Below are 12,458 nucleotides of genomic sequence, written 5' to 3'. Positions count from 1 at the left end.
AAGGATGGAGTGCAGTATTTTACTGCTATTCCCCACTGTACATATGGGGGAACATTGCAGGGTGATTGGTCTCTTAATCTCCAAGTGTTCGAAAATCAACATCTAATCAAGGCCAATTGCATTGCTACTCCAGGAAAGAACACCTGCTGGCCAAAAGTAGCCCCAGTACATGTATCAGACGGGGGCCCACTGATCAGGTTCGTGAAATTATGGTGCAAGAAAAAGTTCGAACCATAATTGATTCTATGATCCCCAAAGTAGTTTATCATCCCCTCCTCTTCCCCAAACCCAAAGGGCTAGAATTAGACCCCCAGACCATTGATATTATCTCTGCTACACACCTTGCGCTTAACGCTACCAATCCCCACTTGGCAGAGGACTGCTGGCTGTGCTTGGCTCTGGGAACCTCTTGGCCTTTAGCCATTTCCACCTTTAATTTTTCCCATCACACTTCAGATAGTCAGGAATGCATCTTAATGACTCCCTTTAAGGTCCAACCTATGGGATTTAACTTCTCCACTTGCTTCTTTAGCGAGGCTCAGAACAATTCTTTTGACATAGTTGTGGGACTTGCTTCTTTTACCTCTTGTTCTGCTATAATTAATGTCACAAGTCCCGTATGCCTTGACAAGGGCAAAACCTTAGTTTGTGGAAATAATATGGCTTACTGAGCTCTTCCCCCAAGTTGGACTGGACTTTGTGCCCCAGCCGTCCTTCTGCCTGATGTAGATATTGTTCCTGGAGACTGGCCTGTGCCTCTTCCCAGCTTTGACAGCTCTACTCCCCGTCATCACACAGCAGGCCAATTTATACCGCTCATCATAGGGCTGGGGATAACTGGTGGCCTTGCCACTGGGTCAGCGGGGGTGGGCGTCGCCCTCCACTCCTATACAAAGTTGTCCCAACAACTTGCAGATGATGTAAAATTGGTATATGAATCAGTCAAGGACTTACAAGAAGTTGATTCTCTAGCTGAAGTAGTCTTAAAAAATAGACAAAGATTAGATCTTTTAACTGCAGGCAAGGGAGGAATTTGTTTAACTTTGCAGGAATGCTGCTGCTTTTATGCCAACAAGTCAGGAATTGTTCGAGATCACATTAGAAAACATCAAGAAGAGCTTGAGAAACGATGACAGGAGCTGTTTGACAACCCTTTCTGGGGTGCCTGGAATGGGTTGTTGCCTTATCTTCTACCTTTGCTAGGACCCCTTGTAGGAATCCTGCTCTTGGTCTCTTTTGGCCCATGGAATTTTAAACGCCTCATTGGTTTTATTAAACAACAGATTGACAGTGCCCTTTCCAAGCCCATCCAAATACACTATCATCGATTGGACCTGATTGATCAGGGCTTCTATGTGCCAGGTGACTCCCCTCCTTTAGGAGCTGCATAGGATTCAGACCTATGCATATCAGCTCACAATAAAATGAGTGTGGTATGGGCACCAACATGGGTGTGAGGCAAAGCACCGCAAGGGAAGGTCCCTTTCTGACCGCTTCTGAATTCCCTGAGAGAAAAACCTGACTTGCATGGAGGTTGGTACCATAACTGTTATCACATAGGCCCTGCCTCCCCTCCCCAAGAGGTACCAAGGGCCAAGATTGTGGGAAAAAAGATATCCCATGGGAGGAGTCAGGTCACTGCTCCCCCAGTTGGTTAAAAGCCCATCACTGAATAGCAGGCCTCCCCTTCTTTTGTGTAAAAGAAGGGAGGAGATGTCTGGAGCCATAGAGCAAAAGCCTCTCCATTTTGCCTGGGCCTGTTCTTAAGTTGACTAATTTGTTAGAAAGCTGGTCCATCCAGCTTGCAATTAGAAATTTTGGTCAGCAGACTGCTTGCAGAAGCTTATCTTTTGCAAAAGGCCAGTTTACAGTCAGGCTGTTAAGACTGACACAGCCAGGCTGTTAAGCCATTAAGGTCTGGCTGTTAAGCCATTAAGGCAAAGTTAAATAAACGCTGGGTTACATCTCCTCTAGGCTCCCTAAGGTTAGACAAACACCCGTTTACATCTCCTCGATAGCAGAGGCCAGTAGGTTAGAAAAAGGCTGTAAGGGCTGGAGGAGAGGGAAGAACTTAAAGGGATGGTATTGGTTATATGTAAGTAGAACAGATTACAGGGAGTGAAAAGGCCTAAGCGAGACCAGAAAAAAAGATTGTGTACAAGAAGGGTGGGGGGGGGCAGGGGCAGGACCAATCAAATTTTAATATATTCTGAATAAGGCATAAGAAAGCCTACTTTTTTGAATAATGGCACACCCAGAAGCCATAGATTGTTAATAGAAAATTTTCAGTGCCAGGGATGGGATACCTTCCAGTGAGTTGGCCAGGGAGGTACTTGTTACCTCCAAAACATTACAGGCTATTGCCAAGACCCTTGGTTTCCCTTGGAAGCAGATAGTATGACCCTATTGCTGAAGACTTCACATGCCTGAGTGGCAAGGTCATTGAAAAGTCAAGCTGGTGCTGAGCAGAAAACCTTCTCCCTACAGATCAGCCAACTGAAAGCTGGAAAAAGCTGCACTGCATGCAGCCCTACGGGAGATAGCAGTCATCAGTGGTGAAAACAGTGGATACTGGAAGTCTCAAGTTTGGCCAGACAGGCCAAATGACTAAATGGGTGCAAGAGTGCATGTCTGCTCTGGGGAAAACCAACTACTCTCTAATAGGACTGAAGGTCTGCTCTATGAGAGGGAATACATGCCTGGTACTGAAAACCTAATCAAAAGCAGGGGAGATCATGATCCTTAGGGGTACAAAGCCTGCTCTTGTCTGGCTAAATGTAAGTATCATTCTCACCAAATTGCCCTGAAAGCACTACACTTAATGTTCATATTCACATATTAATGCTACTCTCACTCTGGGTAGAGAAGCTTCTCTTTTCAGATGGTGGTAACCACTGGGATGACCCAAAAGGCAACACAGTGCTGAGAAGAAGTGATGGAGGAGTGCTCAACACTGAAATATCTCCATCACATCCTCCAAGGCTCATGGTCCCTTGTGGAAGAGTTGGCAGAAAGAATGTAAGAAGCAAAGGAAGGGTACAGCTCCTTACAATGCAACTATCCAGACAGAAATTGGCCTTGATATCCATGAACTCACAGGGCCTAGCAGTACTTTCACAAGACCCCCTCATAATAGGAGAAAAAGATGATGACATCAAAATAAAAAAGCCGCTGTCCCCACTTTTATTTAATATAGTTTTGGAAGTCTTAGCCATAGCAATAAGGCAAGAGACACACATACAAGGGATACAAATTGGAAAGGAAGAGATCAAGTTATCATTATTTGCAGATGACATGATTCTATACATAAAGGACCCTAAAGACTCTACTAGCAAACTGCTAGAGCTGATCAAAACCTACAGCCATGTAGCAGGATACAAAATAAATACACAGAAATCAGTAGCCTTCATATATGCTAACAACAAACACACAGAGGATGAAATCAGAGAAGCAGTCCCATTCACAGTTGCACCAAAAAAAAATAAATAAATAAAAGTACCTTGGAATAAACCTAACCAAGGAAGTAAAGAATCTCTACAATGAGAACTTTAAAACACTCAAGCGAGAAATTGCAGAAGACACTAGAAAGTGGAGAAACATCCCTTGTTCCTGGATTGGAAGAATCAATATTGTGAAAATGGCAATCTTACCTAAAGCAATCTACACATTTAATGCAATCCCTATCAAAATTCCAAAGGCTTTCTTCATGGAAATAGAAAAAACAATCCAAAAATTCATTTGGAATCACAAAAAACCTCGAATATCTAAAATAATACTGAGCAACAAAAATGAGGCTGGTGGTATCACCATACCTGATTTTAACCTATACTATAGAGCCATAGTAACAAAAACAGCATGGTACTGGCACAAAAACAGACATGTAGATCAGTGGAACAGAATAGAGGACCCAGATGTAAGCCCAAGTAGCTATAGCCACCTGATATTCGATAAAAATGCCAAAAATACTCATTGGAGAAGAGACAGCCTCTTCAGCAAATGGTGTTTTGAAAACTGGATATATATGCCTGCAGAAGGATGAAAATAGATTCTTCTCTCTCACCATGCACAAGAATTAAGTCCAAATGGATTAAAGACCTTAACATCAGACCTGAAACTCTGAAACTGCTAGAGGAAAAAGTAGGGGAAACCCTTCAACATATTGGTCTTGGCAAAGACTTTCTGAATACAACCCCAACTGCTCAGGCAATAAAACCACAGATTAATCACTGGGACCTCATGAAATTACAAAGATTTTGCACTGCAAAGGACACAGTGAAAAAAGCAAAGAGGCAACCTACAGAATGGGAAAAAATCTTTGCCAGCTATATATCTGATAGAGGATTAATATCTAGGATATACAAAGAACTCAAAAAGTTAACTAATAAGGAATCAAACAAGCCAATCAAAAAATGGGCCATGGAGCTAAATAGAGCATTCTCAAAGGAAGAAATACGAATGGCATATAAGCATCTAAAAAAATGTTCTATGTCACTAGTCATCAGGGAAATGCAGATTAAAACTACATTGAGATTCCATCTCACTCCTGTCAGATTGGCTACCATCATGAAAACAAATGATCATAAATGTTGGCAGGGATGTGGAAAAAAAGGAACCCTTCTACACTGCTGGTGGGAATGCAATCTGGTCCAGCCATTGTGGAAAACAGTGTGGAGGTTCCTAAAACAGCTAAAGATTGATCTACCATATGACCCAGATATAGCACTCCTAGGCATATATCCAAAGGACTCATCTCATTTCCTTAGAAGTACGTGCTCAACCATGTTTATTGCTGCTCAATTTATAATAGCCAGGAAATGGAACCAGCCTAGATGTCCCTCAACTGATGAGTGGATAATGAAGATGTGGCACATTTATACAATGGAGTTCTACTCAGCGGTAAAGAAAAATGAAGTTATGAAATTTGCAGAAAAATGGATGAACCTGGAATGGATTATACTAAGTGAGGTAACCCAGGCCCAGAAAGCCAAGTGCCACATGTTCTCTCTCATATGTGGATCCTAGCTACAGATGATTGGGCTTCTGTGTGAGAATGAAAATACTTAGTAGCAGAGGCCAGTAAGTTGAAAAGGAGACATAAAGGGAAGAGAAAGGAAGGGAGGAGGATACTTAATGGGTTGATATTGTATATATGTAATTACAATGATTGTAATGGGGAGGCAATATGATGGAGAATGGAATTTCAAATGGGAAAGTGTGGGGGTGGGGAGGGAGGGAATTACCATGGGATATATTTTGTAATCATGGAAAATGTTAATAAAAATTTTTAAAAAAATTAAAAAAAGAAACTTACGGAGAGAGGGAGGGGATATGATGGAGAGTGAAGGTGAGAAGGGGAAGGTGGGGGAGGGGAGGGAAATATCATGGTTTATTGTCTGTAAGTATAGAAGTTGTCAAAAACAAAAAAGAGATTATCTGGAAGGCTTATTAAATACAAGGGAGTTTTTGGGCTCAGTCATACATGATGGGCCTGGACTTTCCCTAACAAGTTTCCATGTAATTCTGATGTTAGGGGCTGCTGGTCACAATGCATGACCTAATAGCTGATAGCTGGAGTAACTCTTCAAGGTGGCATTCTTCCATTCTGAGAACAGCAGCCCCTCCACTCGTTTAACCTTGGTTGAGAAAGGAGTAGCCCTTGTATATACTCAAAATAAAAAATAATATAAAATATAAGCACAGTAATATTTGTAGCAGGCAGAACAATCAGAACTTTCACTGAAGGAGGTTTTTCCAAAAACAGAAGTGAATTAATTGTCCTCCCATTTATCCTCTGTAAACCACCACACAGGAGCACGCTTACCGGCCAGCAGATCAGTTGATGACTCTCTACTGAGGCAGCACTACAAAGACACTGGCCATGGAAATTTCTGAAGGGTAATTAGATCTGTCAGCACTTCAGAGCATACTGACTATGAGTCAAACCTGTCTGTTCACCCCAACCAGCACCTTTATTCATAATTCCAACATTTCTACTAAACAGTTTTTAATGCAAACTCAAAAATCCCAAAACCAAATTCACAGCATTCCTAGTTTTCCATCTTAGCATTTTGTGTATGTTTAAGTACATTTCTATACATACATAATAGAAGGTATAAGTAGGACTGGAACTTTTTATTATTGAGTGAGACTGGAAGGCAGGTTTCCAACTGACTCATTGCCCAAAGCTGAGCCCTGAAGGTTTTGGTTTTTATTCAACTCATTTTCCTCTGTAAAGAAAGAGTCCCATCAGTTTCATTTCCCAGTTTCAATTTCTGTTTTGTAACGTTAGCTTCAGGGAAACAGGAAAAGAAACCAGCTCAGAAGTTGCTGCTATATATGCATCCCTAGCACTCCCAGAGGCAGAGAGAGACAATTTCTGAAGAGGACAGCAGCCTCAACTGAGCTCTGAGCACAGCTGAGAATCTCACTGCAGTCATGAGGTGAGTCTCTCCCTTTCTGGTGCTGCAGAGGGTACTGTAGTCATCTTGCTATCAAATTCAAATTTTCAGCAACCATGCCTCCAAGCACAGTGAGGTCTGTGTAAATGTTTGTATACAGATTTTTGGAGATAATGAAGCTCATTTGTTTCGTTCTACATATCAAGAGGCCAATTTCCTGAGGGCTTCTCCAGACACACTCACTGGGAGCTGAGTTGGGGTCAGAGAAGAAAGGGGCAGAGACAGATGCCTAATCTGGCCCCGGGGCTTCAGGGAAAGAGCATCTGGGGGATTCTTTTGTGAACTGTTCCACTTCTTTTTCTTTTAGCTGAAAGAAATTGAGGGTTTCTTTTTTTTTAAAAAAAGTATTATTTAACAAAAGTGTTATTTTTCAGAGTTACTTTCTTTCTTGTTAAAGATGTACTCAGAATACTAATTCCACTTCCTGCTGATGTGAATATTACTTTAACTGCTTCATTTGCCTTAGCATTGCATTAGGGCTCGTGAGACTAAGCAGAGTCCAGGAAGCAGCTTCTCTCATGAGTAAAGATAAAAGACTAAGACAAATAGTGAAATTGGATGCCCTGTGCAGTGCTGCTCAAAGGGAATTCACATAAGTATACATAGTGCACATCTCTGTCCTGCAAATATATAATTGTGCATTTTATAAGTAGACATAATCGCTATCCCGTTACTTTGCCTTTTATAAACTGGGTAAAGCACTGAGGAACTCCTGTGCTTAGGAAATCTTCCTGTATGTAACCTCATGCGCATGGGCTCAGATTGAACATAGGTCTCAAGGTGAGGCTGAGGTCATTAGGATGCAAGATACTAAGCCAGCCACTTTTGCTCTGATCTCTGGTTAATGATTTTACTTGTTCATTATAATGGAAGCTGACATCTAGATACTAGGTGTCAGGCATTTCCTTACCCTAATCCCATCGTGACTATGAATTGGAAGCAGTATTGTTCTGGTTTATAACCAAAGAAAATAAAGCAAAGACATAATTTCCCTTAGAGATTCCCAATTCAGAAATGGATCCTACTTTCAAATGCAGATCAGAGCGCAAGCCTACTAAATCATGTTGATTCATTCAACACTTACTTTTCGAATCCTTGCGCCTGACCCCTTTCCTGGACTTAGTTACAATGGCTGCTGTTTGCTAAGTTCTGCCTGGAGATTTGAAAGGAAGGAGGGTTGTTCCCAGAAACTACTGCCAGTGTTTCTTTCTATTTGCTTTAAGAAAAAAAATGTTTATTTGCACATTGTGTGTGTGTGTGTGTGTGTGTGTGTGTGTGTGTGTGTGTGCACGCGCGCGCCTGCATGCAAGCCCGAGTCTCTCACCACGACAAATGAAAGCAGATGCATGCTGGCTAGAATAGCACACTGGCTCACGGAGGGAGGGCGTAGACATAGTGCCTTCCCCGTATTGCAATAGATCTCATTCTGCAGAACACACTACACACAATCTGGAGTGTGGCAAGACCTGCCCATCATGGCTGCCATCAGAGCCCAGAGTGCCCAGCATCCTCCAAGCACAGGACTGGCTGTAGCTAAAACCCCACCGCCTCTCAGATTCAGTTCCAGTCTGGAATTCCTAACCCTGGACCAAAAGATGTGTGGCTGAACATTTTGCTATATAAAATAAACAAGAAGAGTCAAGTAGACAGTTGATATAGTTCAAAAGTGATTGTGTGGACTGGAGAGATTGCTCAGTGGTTAAAGGTGCTTGCTACAAAGCCTGATGGACCTGGCTGGATTCCCAAGTATCCATGTAAAGCCAGATGCACAAAGTGGTTCATATGTCTGGAGTTCATTTGTAGTGGTAGGAAGCCATGGTGAGCCATGATATTACACACACACACAAATAAATAAAAATATTTTGAAAGCCAGGTATGGTGGCACACGACTTCAATCCCAGCATTCAGGAGGCAGAGATGGGAGGATCACTGTCAGTTTGGGGCCTGCCTGGGACTATAATGTGAGTTCCAGGTCAGCCCGGGCTAGAGTGAGACCCTTCCTCAAAAAAAAAAAAAAAAAAAAAAAAAAAAAAAACACATGTAAATGTATATATTAATAACAAAGCAATCCTTGTCATTTTTACAGCTTTCCAGAAAGTGTATCAGCTGCATATGTCAGAAACTGTAATATTAAAATGTGCAGCTGCTGATAAAAGGCTGACAGATAATATGAAAAAAAAAAAAAAAAAACCAAGAATAGACAATACTCCAAGGACTCCTGTGCTGGGTTTGCTTGTTTGCTGTACCTTGGTCTGGGGTTGTGGAGTAAACTCCTGTATGGTAATAGGTAATTAAGAATAACTGAGAGCTGAGAAGAGGGAACGCCCCCTCTCCTTCCTTCTCCACTCCCCAGCCTCTGTCTCAGCATATCACCTAAGGCCCCTCCCTCACAGAGCATTTCCCCTCCACCTCTTGTAAATCAATCTATGGCCCCTCTCTCTGCTTCTTTATGCTTCCTTGCTCCAGGTGTGGTGCATGCACCACCCAGCCTGGGTTTGAGTCCCCAGTACCCACATAAAGCCAAATGCACAGGGTGATGCATGCATCTGGAGATCTCAATGGCAAGAGGTTCTGGTGTGCCCATTCTCTCTCTGTGTCCCCCCCCCCCTCTCTTTCTTTCTCTGTTGACAGATAAATAATTTTTGTCTTGTTTTTGTTTTTCAAGGTAGGGTCTTGCTATAGCCCAGGCTGAACTGGAATTCTCTATTTGGTCCCAGGGTCGCCTCAAATTCACAGAGATCCTCCTACCTCTGCTCCTGAGTGCTAGGATTGAAGGCATGCACCACCGTGCCTGGCTAATAAATAAAAATATTTAAGAATTATTTTTAAAAAGTAAAATATAAAATACTCTAAAACAGAGGAAGGGCTGGAGAGATGGCTCAGCAGTTAAGAGATGTTTACTCACAAAGCATGATGGCTAAGGTCCAGTTCCCCAGTACTCAGGTAAAGCCAGATGCACAAAGTGGCACATGCCTCTGGATTTCTGCAGTGGCAGGAGGCCTTGGCACACCCATACTTGCTCTCTGTTTGCCTCTTTCTCTCTGTCTTTGTCTCCTCTTTCTCTCAAATAAAAAAATAAAAATATTTTAAAAACATAGGAAATCAGCTAAAAAGGAACAATATTTGAAAATTGGATTTAAGTGGTTAAGATTGAATAATCCAATAGCAAAAGTTGAGGTAAAATAAGAGGATCAAACTAGTTTGATAAATGCTCAAAAAGCTTCTTTAGACAAAGAACACCCATTACAGGTATATTAAAAGTTGGGGTAACATGAGGAAATAGGAAGCAACTTACCTTTTAAAAGGAAAATTAAGAAGATAAAATGGATTTAGACTTCAGAGATCTTAAATGAGTTATAATTAGCACAGTAGAATATCAAAAGAATAGAAAATTATAAAGATTTTCAGAATTCAATGGTAAATATTAGGTAAGTGTAAAGAAGAAGAAGAATTATCTTACTGCTTCTTTTAAAAAACACTAAATGAAGGGAAGAGAAAGGAAGGGAGGAGGATACTTAATAGCTTGATATTGTATATATGTAACTACAATGATTGTAATGGGGAGGTAATATGATGGAGAATGGAATTTCAAATGGGAAAGTGTGGGGGTGGGGAGGGAGGGAATTACCATGGGATATATTTTATAATCATGGAAAATGTTAATTTAAAAAAAAAAAACACTAAATGGATGAGCTGGAATCGGTGCTGGTGTCAGTCCCTGTACACTTGGCCAGAGCTCAGGCCCAGACCGCCTCACTTCCTTCACTCTCTTGACTCCGATTCATCTGCCTAGACACCACAAACTTTCTTCCCCATTCAGGCATTAGAATCCACACAAAAACACTGAAAGAAGGGAAAAGACACCATGCTCTTTGGTCAGTTTTAGGGTAAAATCACTTAGAAGGAAACTGATCCCTTTTCTTGACAGATGAGTGCATTGGATGTCTCAAAGTGACTGTGTTTCCTTTTTTCCTTCCAGCAAGGCCACTGAAACATCCTTGGAGAGCAGCTTACAGCAACTAAAATGTCATTTCACCTGGAACTTGATAGAGGAAGAAGAATCTTTGGATGAGTTTGAGGACAAGGTGTTTAACGTGTATGAGTTTCTGAACAGTGAATTTACAGCCACACTATGCAACATACTGGCCTACGTGAAGCAACGCCAAGGCGACAATGAGGCAGCCCTGGAATGCTTAGGGCAAGCAGCAGACTTCATCCAGCGAGAGTATGCTGACCAAGCAGAAATCAGAAGTCTGGTCACTTGGGGAAACTATGCCTGGGTCTACTACCACATGGGGCGACTCACCGAAGCTCAGGCTTATGTTGACAAGGTGAGACAGGTCTGCAAGAAATTTGCCAGCCCCTATAGGATCGAGAGGCCCGAGCTTGACGGTGAGGAAGGGTGGGCACGGTTGAAGTGTACAAAAAATCTAAATGAAAGAGGGAAGGTGTGTTTTGAGAAGGCTCTGGAAAAGAGCCCAAGGAACCCAGAATTCACCGAGGGATGGGCCATTGCGATCTCCCGTCTGGATTACAGGCCAGCATCTCAGGACCCCATTGAGCCTCTGAAGCAAGCCATTGCATTGAACGGTGACAACCAGTATGTTAAAGTCCTCTTGGCTCTGAAACTTCAGAAGACATATGAAGTCGACAGAGCCGAGAGGCTCGTTGAAGAAGCCTTAGAGAAAGCCCCAGATGCAACAGATGTACTGCGCATGGCAGCCAAGTTTTACCAGAAGAAAGGGGTCCTGGACAAAGCCATTGAGCTGCTTGGGAAGGTTTCAGAGTGCTTGCCAAACAATGCCTACGTGCATTTCCATATCGGGTGCCTCTATAGGTCAAAAGTCCTGCAAAGGCTGAACATAAGGGCAAGTGAAATAAGTGAGGAAAGAGAGAAATCAGTGGACCTGGTAGAGCGAGCTGTGTGTCACTTAAAGAAGGCCCATGAGCTCAACGGGTCTCTCGTCCACGTGTGCAGCTACCTTGCTGGTCTTTACGCTATGGCGGATCAGTTCGAACAGGCAGACTATTACTTCCAAAAAGAATTCAGCAAGCCCTTGGCTCCTGCCGCGAAACAGCTGCTCCACCTGCGATACGCCAACTTTCAACTGTACCAAATGAAGTGTGAAGACGAGGCCATTCACCATTTTATGGAGGGTATGAAAATAAAGCAGGAATCAAAGGAAAAAGAAAAAATGAAATACAAACTCCAGAAAATTGCCCATGGGCGGCTTTCTAAAAATGACTCAGATCCTAAAGCGTTGCATGTCCTGATGTTTCTTCGGGAGATGAGCAAAGGAGGGCTGACGGAAACTCTGACAGGGACCAGGCTCTGAAAGCCTCCACCCTGCAGCGCCCTTACATGAGGCAGAGGAATGAAGAAAAGGGGCATGCCGGGCGTGGTGGCGCACGCCTTTAATCCCAGCACTTGGGAGGCAGAGGTAGGAGGATCGCCGTGAGTTTGAGGCCACACTGAGATAACAGAGTTAATTCCAGGTCAGCCTGGACCAGAGTGAGACCCTCCCTTGAAAAAAAAAGGGGGGGGGGAAGGGGCATGGTCTCCCAGCACCACTGCTCGGAGGGAGCTGAAAACCTCACCCCGAGTTGCTACTCAACAACTACACGGAATAAGCATGCACGTGACACTTGTCACCATTATGCAGGGACCCTACTGGGCCAGGTGTTAGCAACTGATTTGCTAGACTGGGGTGGGGAGGTGGAGTCTGAGAGAGGGACCCGATGGGCATACAACACACACTGGCATTCCTTTAGTCACCCTCGGTGGAGGGCCATGTTGGGCTCGTTTTTATGTCTATGTCAGGCGGCTATATCTATCCCTCACATCTGAGTTTCTATCCTTGCAGTTATTTTCGATTCTTCACAGGCTGGCCCTATGTCGATGATAACATGCTAAGATGTCCATCAACAAGATGAAGAGCCAGATGCAGCTGTTCCAGTTTGTTATCCCAATACTCGAGAGGCTGAGATAGGAGGGTTGCT

At 43.0% G+C, this 12,458-nt stretch overlaps 1 protein-coding gene across 1 annotated transcript; it reads left to right on the top strand.

The window, feature by feature from the left end:
- Window positions 1–6,370: 6,370 nt before the first annotated feature.
- On the top strand, window positions 6,371–11,916 carry Ifit2 (interferon induced protein with tetratricopeptide repeats 2). The gene is made up of 2 exons (XM_045155183.1): window positions 6,371–6,440; window positions 10,438–11,916. The coding sequence occupies exons 1-2, from the start codon at window positions 6,436–6,438 to the stop codon at window positions 11,792–11,794; spliced, it is 1,362 nt and encodes a 453-aa protein (XP_045011118.1). The 5' UTR covers window positions 6,371–6,435; the 3' UTR covers window positions 11,795–11,916.
- The last annotated feature ends 542 nt before the right edge of the window (window positions 11,917–12,458 follow it).

This window comes from Jaculus jaculus, chromosome 1 (assembly GCF_020740685.1).
Source record: "Jaculus jaculus isolate mJacJac1 chromosome 1, mJacJac1.mat.Y.cur, whole genome shotgun sequence".
Taxonomy (NCBI): Eukaryota; Metazoa; Chordata; class Mammalia; order Rodentia; family Dipodidae; genus Jaculus; species Jaculus jaculus.
The sequence above is the reverse complement of the archived record's forward strand: the minus strand, read 5'-3'. Positions and strand labels throughout refer to the sequence as shown.